The sequence below is a fragment of the Crocuta crocuta genome, unplaced genomic scaffold (assembly GCF_008692635.1).
Source record: "Crocuta crocuta isolate KB4526 unplaced genomic scaffold, BGI_CrCroc_1.0 scaffold64, whole genome shotgun sequence".
Taxonomy (NCBI): domain Eukaryota; kingdom Metazoa; phylum Chordata; class Mammalia; order Carnivora; family Hyaenidae; genus Crocuta; species Crocuta crocuta.
Window position 1 is genome coordinate 5,344,462 of NW_027530640.1, and position 14,421 is coordinate 5,358,882.

The 14,421-nt window shown below is 48.5% G+C and overlaps 1 protein-coding gene across 6 annotated transcripts in view; it reads right to left on the reverse strand.

The window, feature by feature from the left end:
* Nucleotides 1-14,421, reverse strand: part of P4HA2 (prolyl 4-hydroxylase subunit alpha 2) — a 33,457-nt gene that overhangs the window by 2,125 nt on the left and 16,911 nt on the right. For 4 of the 6 annotated variants that reach the window (XM_077768594.1, XM_077768597.1, XM_077768595.1 and 1 more), the window contains 9 exons: nt 13,869-14,108; nt 12,172-12,365; nt 10,971-11,147; nt 7,856-7,926; nt 7,526-7,625; nt 2,958-3,011; nt 2,342-2,407; nt 603-671; nt 109-205 (listed from right to left, as the gene is read on the reverse strand). In XM_077768594.1, the coding sequence (XP_077624720.1) occupies nt 109-205; nt 603-671; nt 2,342-2,407; nt 2,958-3,011; nt 7,526-7,625; nt 7,856-7,926; nt 10,971-11,147; nt 12,172-12,365; nt 13,869-14,108 (1,068 nt within the window). Of the gene's footprint in view, nt 1-108; nt 206-602; nt 672-2,341; nt 2,408-2,456; nt 2,517-2,957; nt 3,012-7,525; nt 7,626-7,855; nt 7,927-10,970; nt 11,148-12,171; nt 12,366-13,868; nt 14,109-14,421 lie in introns of all 6 variants that reach the window. The other 2 variants (XM_077768599.1, XM_077768598.1) reach the window with 2 other exon arrangements.

Consider the following 14,421-nt stretch of genomic DNA (forward strand, 5'->3'; position numbering starts at 1 on the left):
AAAAAGGAAGACAGTCTTGGCATTATAAAAATATGGCAGCAGATATCTTCCAACTCAGAGTCTAAGGCTGACTGTAAAAGGCCAGGCTGAAGCCACCAAGCCACTCACCCCACTTGCAGCCCACAAGCACGGGACAGGCAGCGTGTCTCGTACGATAGTCACCTTCCCCACTCCTCAGGAGGTTGTACCAGAATACTGCTGTGCCCTAGGAAAAGGAGACAGCCTGTCAGACAACACCCAGAGATACTGGGCTCAGTGACTTGACCCCAAATACCACAGAGCCCTCCCTGAGCAGAAACACCCTCACTTTCCTGCATACGAAGGGAAAGGGCTCTGGGATTCCGGCAACAGAGAAATTCCCCAGAAAGCATTCACCCTTCACAAGGGAGTGGATGCTTGATAACCCACCTTCCCCCAAAGGGATTTCCCTCCCCATCCATCTCCCCAGATGGAAGCTGGGGCTCCAAGGCCAGAGTTCAGGCAGGAAGGGGCTAAGGCCCCTCGAAATAAGAGTCAAGCAGGCCAGAGAATGGAACTCAGAGAAGAAAGGAACAAGGTCTGAGCTGTGCTTCAACCTATGACTCACAAGGACTAGAACTTACCTTCTTAGGCCAAATGGCAGCTCCCAGATCAGGAAAAACAGTAGCACCACCAGCTTCTACATCACTCATCTGAGAACACAAGGCATAGAGCTTGGCACTTGTACCCAAAGCTCTCAGGGCAACTGAGTCACAAAGGACACAAGCGTGCAGATTACCTTCTCTGAGTAGGAGTGGCAATACTTGAAGGCTCTGCTCTACAGCCAGCCCCCCACCCAAGAAAGATTCTCCCCATGTGCTACCCACATCCTGGCCATCCTCAGATGGGAACAATCCAAGTATGTACACAGAAGATGCCTGACTGACCCCCCCCCCCCCCCCCCCCCCCCCCNCCAGCCCGTCCCATGCCTAAGGCACTGTGCCCCGAGATCTGCCCTGACCTGGAGTTCCTTGCTGCTTCCAACACCACTGGTGGCCCCCACTGTGGACTCTGTTTTCTGGTTCTAGTGCCACCCTCATCTTCCCAGAATAGCAGCCCTCCCAAGGGCCAGCTAGGTGAGCAGGTAGAATGTGGCTCTGTGGGCCCTGCTTATTCCCAGTGATGCCTCAAACTAAACAGAATACAGGCTCCACGGTGGGGAGACTACCCTTGGGTCCACAAAGCATGCCTCAACTCATGCCCAAGGCACCACCACTCTCTCATCTGGCATTTTGTCTATAATGTAATAACAGGTGGAGCTAAAAAATATTTCCACAGGATGCATGCCAGACAGACTAAAGAGCACTCAGCAGACATATGGCAAATTAATGAGATAAAAACCTTTGATGGCTTCCCACAGCGCTGGGAATCAAATCCAGGCTCTTTTCTAGAACCCAAAGGCCCTGTCAGTCTCAGAAGCCATTCTCTCTCTCTAGCGACTCTCGCCTCATGCACTGTCTCTGAGTCACAACAGCCTTCTTCCATTTTTCCAACATCCCTAGCTCCTTCCCTCTTTCAGGTCTCCACACATCCTCCCCTCTGCCAGAAAGCATGTTCCACCAACTAATTTCCACTCAACCTTCAAGTCGCCCCAGACACATTACTCCCCAGTGAGGCTGCCTCTGAACCTTGGCTTTTTTAAGGCACTTATCACCATGGTAACTAAATAATTACCTCTCCTATGTTTAAAGCAAGTCTCTCATATTAGACCATAAGCCCCACCAGAGGCCGCACGTGTCCTGCTCACCAGCATGTTCACAGCTGTCCCCAGGACATAATAAACACACACAAACATTTAAATGAGATGCCAAAGGAAAAGAGGGACCTGGGCTTCTATCTCTAAGTTACTTGACAGTTTGTATGTCTCTTTAGAGTGGGACCTCTAAGCAGAGGGGAAAGCAAACTTCTTCATGTGAATGGTAAACACAATGGCCTGTGGCTGGAGCATAGGCAGCAGGTGGGAGGCAAGCCACTGCGCTCTGGGTAAACAAAGGCAGCTTTCATTTAAAAGCACTTTATGGCAGGCTTCCCACTCTGCCACCAAGGAAAGAACACTTCAGGACACTCACCTCAAAAGTCCTGACCAACACTGGACCCGTTAAAAAGAGTCAAGGATGTGAATCAAAGTCATGGGTGTGCCTAAGCACACAGATGGGAACAAAGGTGAACTCTCTACTCCAGCCAAGAAGAGAGTTGAGGGCCAGAAGGGCTCAGCCATTAAGCAACACCTGGTGATATCATGCCTCACAAAAGTGCATATATAAGCTAACACTCTGGACCCAGGTTTCCCTGAAGACCCATATGCTGCATGCATCATACTCACGTAGTTTAAGAACGTGGCCACACGGTTTCCCGTCCCTAAACGCTTGAAAGCATCTTGCTCATTTTTCTATAAAATTAAGTGAGAATGAACAGGTGGACCTGGCCCCAATACTTACATAGTTAAGAAACGTCGCTAACCTATTCCCTTCCGTTTTGAGGCCGCTGTCAAAAGGTCGCTGCAACAAACAACAACTTTCACACATGTTTGCAGATGATTCCACCCCCCACTCACAGGACCAGGGCCAAAAGGATCAAGGGAAGGGCACTCAGCATGTGTTCCATACATCAATCTGGACCATGGACCATGGATGCACAGGAAACCCTGGCTGGGGCACAGGGGAAGAGGGGCAGCTTTCACTAAGACCTAGTGAGGTTCTATCTGTTACAATCGTGGCAAAGTGACAGTTGGAGCAAGGGGAATACTCCCCACATCACAGGGAAACAGCCAGGCTGCACTGGACTCCATAGGTCCCATGCTCCCAGATTTGGACTTCTCCAGTAACAAAGAGGTGGTCCTGGTAAGGCCTGATGTAGAGGCTAAAGTGCTCCTAAAGCTCCAGCTCCCTCTCACCAGCTGGAGCAGTGCCCTCTGGCAGCACCCGTGGTCTGGGCCTTACCCTAGAGAAGTCAAAGTGTGGCTCGTATTGTCCTCCCATTCCGTAATTAGCAACCTGGTGGGAAAGAACAGCATTGGACCTTGTCAGCAGCATGAACAGTCCTGGAGCAGCCCCTCTCCCCAGGGACACCATCTCCCCCTAAAAACTGAAACAACCTCAACCTCCAAGAGCAATCTAAGGAGGATGGTAACTATGCCCTGCCAGCACCGGCAGAAAAAACACTGCAAATGCATCCACAGCTGTGTCCAAGGGTCAGGCCACAGCACAAAAGGGCTTTCCCAAACACAACAAGATGGGCCACTGTGGAGAACTTCCAGACTTCGGGGACACTCAGATGCCAGCAGACAGAGCTTTCCCTGAGGCAGGCCTTGGTCTGGGCCCTACTTGTTTGTGAGATAAGAAGAAGGAGGTAATCTAGAGGAAAGCCAACAAAAAAGTCAAGACAAGGCCTTTCTTTTTATGCTAGTTTGGGAGTGACTCAGGGTCTGACACTGCTCCTGCCTCTCTGTGTCACTGTGTACCAGCTGCTGTTCCTGGTCAAACTGAGCAGGACAAACATACTGCACTCCCCTCTCTCAAAAGTTCCCTGTACACAGTAGTTCTGTATCCAAGAAAAGCAGCAGGACACGGGCAGCCAGTTGCAGCGTGGCCAACGACTGCTGTACCACCTTGGTGGCCCCTGTGGGAGCCTCGACCTGGACTCGGACCTGAGCCATCATAGCTTCGGCAACTACCAGATGTCATTACAGTAAAACCTTGGAATGTGTAACTTCTTCGGTGAGTGTTCCACAAGACGGGCAAACGTTTCTAATAAGTTTCAGCTTGATAAACGAGTGATGTCTTGCAATACAAGTGGTTATGTGATGCCAAGTATTACATGATCACAATGGAGCCAATGGTTCTTGAAATTCCCTTTGATATACAGATGCTCTGGATTACTAGCATGTTTCCGGAATGAATTATGCTCACAAACCAAGGTTTTACTATAATTAGATTACAAGCAGTAAATGCCTGACTCAACAGTTTATCAGCACAATATAAGTCCTGGTCTCAAATGTTTATTTTAGCCACAATGGCCAGATTGATAGACAAAGTTCAAGACGAAGCGCAGATCAAATGGTACCACCAACATCCATCTGGGAACATTTGGCTACTGTATCTTACTGATACCCTAAAAACCTCTGGAGCACAGCTTAGTCTTTAGCAAATTGGCATTTTCTGCATATCCTTTTTGGTAATTTCAAAAGTCAGATGTGAGATACTGCAACACTGGCAATAACAGAGACCTACAAACATGAGAGACAGAGAGAGGACAGGGGTACTTTACAAGAGAGGAAATCCTCCAACTGGAAAAGAAAATATATATCAAATGTGATGAAGGGCAGAATTTGCACAGCGTGATTTTCAGTGTCCACAGAAATAAAATTTTTTTATATAAAGAATCAATGGATGAAAATATGCTGTCATACGCTGCTGCCTCAGCCTTCAAGATTCCTGTACCAGAAATACCAGGAAATCCTGTCAACAGTGTGAGGAGATCTGGTTCAGCCGGTAGCCCTATGGCTGAAGGTGCCTCTAAGAAGGGAAGTGCTACAGTCGTTGATAAAATGATACTACAAACACTTTCTTTGGGTCCAGTTTAGCTGGGAACTTGGAAGAAAATTTTAAACCAGACTGTGATTAGCGTAGCAATGCATTCCTCAAATTTGATCACTGCTTGCTGTTGGAACTGCAGAGTATGAGTGCATTTTCCAATACTCCCCTTGGCTGGATGGGATGCTTAAACTTGCAGATCTCACAGACTATAAGAAGCTGCATTGCTATAAAAGACTCATCATGTAACAGTTTTGACAATCATATCAATCATGGTGCTGATACTATTGTGTCTACACAACTCTGGTCTAACAAACTTTTGTTTGTTTGTTTTAGAGAGAGAGCACACATGCACAAGCAGGGGAGGGGCAGAGAGAGAGAGCGAGAGAGAGAGAGAATTTCAACCAGGTTCCACGCCCAGCACAGAGCCCAGTGCAGGGTTTAGTCTCACGACACTGAGATCATGACCTGAGCTGAAATCAAGAGTCAGATGCTTAATTGACTGAGCCACCCAGACACCCCAAGAATGAGTTTTAATGTACAGTTGCTTGTTTATTAAAGTTGTGAGTCTGGGCCTGGAGGTTTCCCAGGTGGTGAATCTGAGTGCAAATCCAGAAGCCCCCATGACACTTGCTCTTTGGGGACCATAAGATGTAACAGATGTGCTGTTACAAAAGTGTTAAGAGTCAGTCATTTGAAAGACATGGGTATTTATGATACTGAGGTCAAAATGAAGACACATCTTCCTCCTCCAGCCACAAACAAAAATGGCCATAAATTACTTTTTTAGTAACGCTGAGACATATAAAGTCCTAAGTGTCTTCAATCTTAGAGAATCCTGCCAGTGTAGCATCTCTTCCACTATCAGACAAGGCTTCATTCAATTCATAAGAAAGCCTCGATTGCCCTTTCTTCCAAATGATCTACAGCAAACACACTGACTACAATTGACAGAGTATCAACAGGGAGCAGAAGAATCAGCTCCTTTCCAGAATCCTGTAATATTCTAAAGGACCATGGACTGCAGGCTTTTGCTGGTGCCAACGCACTGATAGCACTTCAAGCAGTCCATGTGGAATGAGCACTTAGAGGCAAGTGCTGAAACCCAGGTTCCTGTTCCCCAGACCACATAGGGTCAAAGCTTTCAACACTGTTGTCTAGCAAAGGAAATGTCAAGACAGTTCCTAGAAGAAGGCAAACAGAAACAGGGCCTCAGCCCCCAGGCAGCTGTGGTATGGGTCTTCCAGAGCGTCCCAACATCAAGAGTCCCTCCACAGGGAGTCCTGGAATTCAGATCCAAGTCATCAACTGAGCTACAACATGATGACAGGCCTGACAAGATGGAGCCAGGGTTGTGGCAGATAAGCCAGTCCCAGTACGAAAGCTGTTCTCTTCTGGATTTCACGTCAGATAAGGTAGAGAGGGTATAGCCAGGGAGCCAGCCAAGAGGACAGCACGAGCAGAGTCCCACCCACTCTTCTCATCCCACTGGTTCATGGTATAGAATCAGCCAATCAAGCAGAATGTCATCCTCAATGGGGGCAGTGAGAGTCCTAACACTGGCTTCAACAGTGGAAGATGTCTTAACAACAACACATCTGTTCCACGAAGAAATGGATCACAACAATGCCAACCGAGGTATACCAACAGCACTGAGAGTCCCTACCACTCTTGAAATGGTGGAAGTAGGAGAAGTGACTCAAATCTTCCATCAATGTGCTTGTTTACAGAACATTAAAATTAAATTAAGCTTACAAACTCAACGCTAGGTTGAGTGGAACTAAAGATTATATAAAAGTTTCACAAGAATGAAAGGTAATCAGCATGTTTTTAAAAACTGGTGGTGGGGCGGTGGGAGGCGGCTGGATGGCTGAGTTGATCATGATCTCACGGATCGTGGTTTCAAGCCCCACGTCGGGCTCTGCACTGACAACTTGGAGCCTGGAGCCTGCTTTAGATTCTGTGTCTCCCTCTCTCTGCCCCTCCTCTATTTGTGTTCCTTCTCTTGCAAAAATATACAAACATTTAATACATAAATAAAATAAAACAAAAACTGGTGGATTCCATACAAATCTGTAAGAAGGACCTTCAAAATTGGTTTTCTAATTGCTGACACAGCTATAGGAAAAAAAAAAATCACTGATTTGCTTGAGTGTATCCAGGCAAAAATTTAGAGAACCTTTTCCAAATGATCTTCAATATTCCAATGAAATCTATTGCTGCTCAGACCCAAATACCAAGCATCAAGATGAAAGGTGCAATCCTGAAAGTCACAGAAACTCTAGCCAGAAAGACAGACCCAGGAGACTCTTAAAAAATGCCAGTGAAACTTCTCTGGCAGTGTCTCAGATCATCATTTTACAATAGTACCCAGAAGTTCTGATGTCCAGAAGGGAGCATGGCCAGAAAGGATTTGAATTCAATATACTACAGAGAATACATTAATGAGGATCTTTCCCCAGCTGCCATGTATCTTCACAATCACTTTGGAAATAAAGGCAGGAAGCCAGGGTTCCTTCGACAGGGGGTACTTTGAAAAAAGCACTCCATTCTCACCAGACTCTCCAGGCCTCTCACTTTTCCTACCAATTTATCTCAGGACACTCTACCTCCAAGTGCATGTGAATCATGTGCATCAGAACCATGACCTTTGAAGACATTTATAGCTCTCTTGGAAGTGTCCCTAAAACAACTCAGGATTTCAACTTCAAAGTCAAGAAGTCACAAATGGGCCTGTCGTGCCCACCACTGACCCCTAGTGCCCACTATGATACTTGTAGCAGTCAGTATTTAGTGAATGCTAACTGTTGGAATGACAGTAGGCATGCTTATTTCTGGCTTCCCTGTGTGAGGTCACTCCATGTTCATAGCACTGTGCAGTCAGGCCTCCCGAAGCCTGGTCCTGGGCACCCCAGGAGACCACATAGCCAGAAATACACACTTCTCAACCACAGGGTCACAGGAACAAGCCATACCTGAAGCAGTTCTGCAGTCTTTACTGTCAGCCCTGTAATGTGCTGCATCCGACGATTTACTCGAGCCACAACAGGATCATCGTCCTCCTCCAGCCAAGAGCTAAGTCAAAAGAGAGAAACAAAGGGAGGTTGGGGGGTAGCTTAGGTGAGATCCTTCACTCTCCCCTCAGAGTGAGGGCCAGCACAGGGTGAGTATTTTAAGTAGGGAAGGTGTCAGCAGGGAGGACAAGCCAAGTCAAGCTCCCTTGAGTGGAGACGAGAAAGCTCTGGAGAGAGGGCTTGAGCAGCCACCCCCCTCCCACCACCACTACTGCGATCACCTCTGCTAACCTTTTGGAAACCCTGTAGCTGGCCACAGTGAGGACGCCTGTCTTGGGGTCACGAACAGTGGCTCGTGCAAGCTGGAAGGCAGGAAGAGAGGCACACTTATCCTTCTTTGTCTTTTGAGTGTTTTCCTAGAGACTGGGGCCAGATCCACCAGTCAGACCCGTGAGGGAAGAAGATTTTCAGGCAGTGACCCTGGCCAAGATGACACGATCCTGCGAGTCAGGCAACGTGGTAATCTAAGGCCTCCACATTTCTACTCTGCTGCTGCCCCACTAGGTCACTGCCTGGTCCTGTTCCTGCCCAGGTCTGTGCTGTCAGCAGAATTATACCTGTGGAGTCTTCTTTATCCACGGCCCCATCTGCCTGGACAGCCTGCTCCCTCACCAGGCCCCCAAACTGCCCCTGCCTGAGCAACACCTGCACTTGGTGGTCCCTGCCACATTCAGACAATGTTACCGACCCAGAGCCTCGACCTCGTATGTTCCTCTTGACCTGATCCTTCTGAACCACAGCAGCCTCCTGTGCCAAGAAACCTACCCAAACACCCTCCTGCTGCACTAGCTCACACTGGACTTCCACTGCTGTGAAGGGTAAAGACAGCAGGCACAGTTTCTACTCACTTATGAGCCTCACAAGGTCAGATGACAGAATCCAGAAAGGACTCTACAAGTTGAAATATGTGAACTGCTGCCAGAAGCCACCTATGTCTACATACACGCTCATACACACACACATAACAATACCCCTAACCTACCTCATCTCCCCTCAGTCTCCAAAGACAGGTGCAGTGATGCTCTCAGGAATCACCTGCAGCCCAAAGCCAGCCCCACCATGCTTCAAATGTGGACTGTGCCAATGACCCTGCGTGGGTAAGACCATAGACCCAGATACTCCCACCCCAACAGCACTTCCCCTTAATTTCAGTTAATACTTAATGAGTGCCTACTATGTGCCTGACACTACAATGGTGACCAAGACATGGCCCCTGTCCTCACACACATCCCACAGCTTACAGTCTGTGGGAGCTTAGTCTATACAGTCAGGAAAGGTCAGGGGAAGACCCCCTAGCTGAGACTTGAAGGGTAAGCAGGAGTTAGCCAAATGGGGGAATGTTACAGTAACAGGGAAGGAAAAGCAATGCAGAGGCCCAGAGATGAACATGGGTGTGGCACCATGACTGTGGATTAGAAGTTAGAGGTAAGAGAGGAGAGTAGGCCAAAGAGGCAATTGAGGACTGGGCCTGGAAGCAAGTTTGTGGCCAATGAGAAACAGGGAAGACAGGTGAGGGACACTCACAATCTGAATGTGAACACTTCATGGAAAGCTGACTAAGGAAGGGCCAGAGTGGTAACAAGGAGGCCAGTGAGGAGGTCAAGGCAGAGATGAGGCCAAGAGTTGATGGCAGAAGGGATGGAGAAGTATGGATGAACCAGAAGATTGGCCAGGAGATCACCAAACCACAACAGTGCTGCTGTAGCAAGTTCTGGCAACATGGCAGTGCACCCAGGACTTCCCTAGGCTTCCCTGAGCTCCCACCTATGATTCTTCCTGATGACAAGTGCAGCTACAGCCAGACCCCACCCAAACATCTGAGCCTCGGTGTTCGCCTGATATCCACAAGGCGGTGTGGGCAACTGCGTTCTGCTCCCAGAGACAGACAGGGCTATTTTGAAAGCAGGCCAGGGACCCAGAAAAGCAGCTGCCAGGCATTCCCTGCAGACCAAGTTAAGCTCATGGCTCCTACTTCAAAGCCAGAATAGCATCTGTCCATCACAGGCTCCGGAAAGGAGAGGTCAGCTTTCAATGGCAAACATGTCATGACTTGTATTCAAAGACAAGTTTTCTCCCCGCTAGACTTTCCCTGCCACACACATGTGTACACACACACACCCAACGTGAATACACACACAAAAATGCTGCAGTGCCTTAGTCTGAAAGACAAGTGAGTAATGTCTCAGGAAGTCATGGCATAACAAAGCCTCTCTTGCCCAGCAACCAGGAAAATAGTTTTCTTCCTTGGCAGACTTTGCAGCCGACCCAGGGAGTGGAAAGGGAAGGTCCTGGTCCCCGTTCTCCACACACACTGGCTACACCATCCCACAGCAAAAACAATGGCTGATTCTGAGCGCTTGATGTCCTAGTACCTCAAGCCAAGGTCATTTTAAGTTGAGGTGCAGGGACCAGGATAGGAACCTGCTTTCTGTTTCTCCACAAGTGTCGGGCTGCCTGGCCACTACAAGTCTATTAAGAACATAGCAATAGAGAACCCAACTAAATCCCCCTTGTAGTCACCAGTGATAAGAGAAGGAGGGGGACATAACAGCAAGTGGTTCTCTTTGAAAGATGTCAAATGGGAACAAGTCTTCTATGAACTAGAAATATAAGAATAATTTTATAGCCTCATGACATACATGCAAAACCAACAGCCAACTATATACTTAGCAGTGAAATACCAAAGGCATCCCCAGGAAATTCAGGAACAAAGCAGGATATCTACTGTTAACAATGCTCAAGGAGTTCTGAGCAGTTCACAAGAAGATAAAAACAGAGGAACTATAATTATTAGGAAGGAGAAAACAAAATTTTCCCTATTTGCAATTGACAATAGTGTCTGGATGACCCAAGAGAATCAGCTAAAATCCCAAAGAAGAAAGAGTGAGTTGAGCAACCAGCTGCAATCTACACAGGTCTGTTCCCTCATGGGTAAAATGAAGACAATGACATAATATGTTTAACAAACATGATAATTAATATATGTTAAGTACTCAGAACAGGGCGTGTCATACTTATGAACTCAGTAAACATTAACTATTACTAAAACATATTTTTATAATCTATACTTTAGCATATAATAAACTAACACTATAGACCTAATATAACAACGTAACCAGTAAAAACCAGTGAGCCCTTTTGTCCTAGCTCTTGGCTCTTCACATTGGCTCCTTCAGTTTTCTTCACCACTGGACCAGGAACCCACAAGGTCAAACTGAGTGCGCCGTATCTCAGCACCCAGACAGCCGACTCATGCTGAGTATCAGCAAAGGCCAGCTGAGTAAACAAAGAAATCACCCCACAGTACCAGGGATGAGATGCCCAGGAAGGAACTGCAGACACCTACTTTGGGTTTCGCGATCTCCTTGATCCTCTCAATTTCTTCGTCAGACATGACATCATAGTACCTGACGATGTGCGGGCTGTCCCACTCATCTTCCTCTTTGAAGGGGGCGATGAGCAGCTGCGGTGTCCTGTTGCCATGGTGATACCTGCAGAAAAGCCTCTTCTGCCTCCGGGGAGTCTGGAGAACACACAGAGCAAGAGGCTTTGAGCAAAGTGCGTCTTAATCCTCAGCCCCAGGCTGGCTGGGTGCAGACGCTGGTCTCACACGTTGTGTCCAAGAGCTACTCCCTCCTGCCCCACCATAGAAGAAAACAAGAGCCCCTCAGCTTAACTGAGAGAAACGATTCCCCACAAATCATGTAACATTCCTCCTCTTCCAAGAATTCCTCATGTCCACAAGTGCTGTGGCACAGGGTGATCCCTGACCCCTCCACAGAGATATGAGAAGGTCAGAAGGGCTGAGGCTGGGGACAACCAATCCAGGTGGAGGAGCCAGTGGGAGGCAAGCAGATGTGGGCATGGAAAAGGCCCAGAGACCATCTCAGACCTGAGCCTCCTGGAGGAAGCACTGGAATCCCAGGGCTCTCAAAAGCCGGTGACACCCAAGACTAAGCTGTAGTGACTGTCATGTCTTTACTACACTGACCACGACTCCCCTTGGGCCACATCCACACTCACGGTTTTCCTCACCGCATGGGTCAAGCAAAAGCTGGGCATGCTGGGAGGGGAAGGGAAGCTGGGTAAGAACTTAGAGAATTGAAACTCCGCCTGTGGGGTGCCTGGGTGGCACAACTGGTTAAGTGTCCAGCTCTTGATTTCGGCTCAGGTCATGATCTCAGGGTTTGTGAGTTTGAGCCCCATATCAGGCTCTACGTGGACAGTGTGGTGTCTGCTTGGGATTCTCTCTTCCCCTCTCTCTCTCTGCCCTCCCTCACTCATTCTGTCTCTCTCCCAAGATACATAAATAAACTTCAAAAAAAAAGAAAGAAAGAAAGAAAGAAACTCTGCCTGGAACATCAGGAGAAACAGTCTCACAGTCCTTTACCTCAGAGAACACCCACAGGTCAGCCACAGCAGAGGCTACAAACAACTGGGGAAGAAGCTGAGGAAACAGCAGACACACACAGGAACACCCTCCCCAAATCTGCTCATCCAAAGCTGAAGTCTAGGTCTGCACATAGCATCCACCCATGTTTTCTCACCAGTTTGATACCCTCCCCACGACAGAGGCTCTCGTACACATCCCTCTCGGGCAGGTAGTCCACAGGCCTCTCATAGATGCTTTCCTGTGTTGCTAGCCCAGCTTCTGTCTGATTCGACAACATTTTTTCTCTTTCTTCCTCCAACAACTGTTCAAAGTACCGCAGATTCCCTCCAGCTCGTTCATGGCCCGGGTCTAGAAAGAGCAAAGAACAAGAAGGAAAAGGAAACCACAAACATCTGTTAGGTCACTTAGGGAAATTATCCTGTAAGTGGTTTTCTCTCCCGGCAGCTCACTTTGCATGCAGTGTACTGCTTTTCCAGAGCACCTAACCAGGCTCGCTGGTCAGAGAGGGGAAAGCGACACAGGCTCTCTCTGCTCCGTCAGAGATGCGAAAGGAGCAACAGTGGGGGGCGCTTAGCCAGTCACCCAGGGGGCTCTCCTCTGAGGCCTCCCTGAAGGGCCCACGGGCACAGACCTAGAGAAGGAGTCCAGACTCCTGCGGCCTCCTGCCCACGCAGCTGAGTCAGTTACATCCATGCCCTAGAGTACGTCCATTACTAGTGACCACATCCCACGCTGTCCACAACAAGAAGGCAGGCTGAAATACTGGCAAAAAGAACGACCACGTGACAACACCAGAGCTTCATCCTGTGTGCCTCACAACACAAAGGAGCACACTTGACAGGATTACTGTGCCAATCCATAGATGAAGAAACTGAGGCCCAAAGATATCAAAAGATTTAGTTCAAGGTTATATAGAAAAGGAATCCAGGTGTCCTGACTCCCAGTCCAAGGCTCTTACTAACATGATAGCACCTACAAAGCTCTCTTCCCACATCAGTCTTGCCGGACACACATACAATAGGTGACATCAGACTCAAGGCTCATGAAAAGCAGCAGCAAAAGAATGTCTGCTGGTCTATGAAATTCCAGACTATGATAATTCCATATGTTAGTAAGAGGTGGAACAGATAGATTTTAAAGACACGCTGCTCGGGCGCATGAGCGGCTCAGTCAGTTGAGCATCCGACAGGCTCAGGTCGTGATCTCACAGTTTGTAGGTTTAAGCCCCATGTTGAGCTCTGTGCTGACAGCTCAGAACTTGGAGCCTGCTTCAAATTCTGCGTCTCCCTCTCTCTCTGCCCCTCCCCAACTTGCACTCTGTCTGTCTCTCTCTCTCTCAAAAATGAATAAGCATTAAAAAAATCCAAATTAAAATTTTAAAAAAAGACACAGTGATCTGATCCCCTTTAGTCCAACACCAAAAGACACTCTAAATACCTATGCCATAGCAAGTCCCACCAGTATGACCTCAGACCTCTAACTAATGGGACAGGCCTCTGTCACTGCATAAATCCTGAAGTACAGCTTGCCTCTTGAGCTGTTCCTGACACTGAGAAGGCTCTACCCCATATAGCAGCAGACGCACTGCAGCATTGGATTCTTGTTTAAAAAGTGAGTGTGTAAGGCCACAGGTGTGAGTATATCCATCAGCAACTGGGCAAGGGTTAAGGCTAGAAATGAATTGAATAAAGAGGTAGGTGACAGCTAGAATAGGCCTGAAAGCAGTTAAGGCATTAGTCACTGGCCAGGCGACCTGTCAGAATGCCTCAGTCCCAGTACGGTGGCCAGCAGACTGACCAGTTCTCCAGCCAGCTCCCCATCAGCTCTGATCTTCCCGTAGAACTCCCTTACCAAGAGAAAGCAGACGGCGGGTGAGCTCCAGGGCACGGTGTAAGTCACCCAACTGGAAGACAGCGTAGCTCAGGTAGTCCAGCACCTGGGCCTTGGTTGTGGTGCCCTCCTCCCCAGCATCGAGCTGCTTCAGCACCTGCTCCATCCACAGGACTGTATGGTAATAGTCACCTTCATTGTAGGCCGAGCGGCCCATCCCAAAGCAGTCATCCACACTCAGTACTGCCTGGTACTTGGTTCCTGCAGTAGAAGAGGCAACTGGTCAGACTCCAAAGAGAGCCTCTGCACTGGGAGAGAGATCCCCGCATTGAGGATGCCTTGACCAGTGGAGTGGGGGGGTGGGGGTGGGGGTGGGGGGGAGNCTCTTCAAAGTCAGCACAGCAAGGCTGGACCTTCCTCAGACTGGGGTTCCCAGCCAATCTCCCAGCCAACGACTCTCCTTCTCCCATGTGGGAAGGGGCCTTTGTTGCAGAGAAGCCCAGGAAGCCCAAGAAGTAGTATTCAGGAGAGTATGAAGGTCCTGTGAGCCACAGAGGAGATGTCTGTTGGGCAG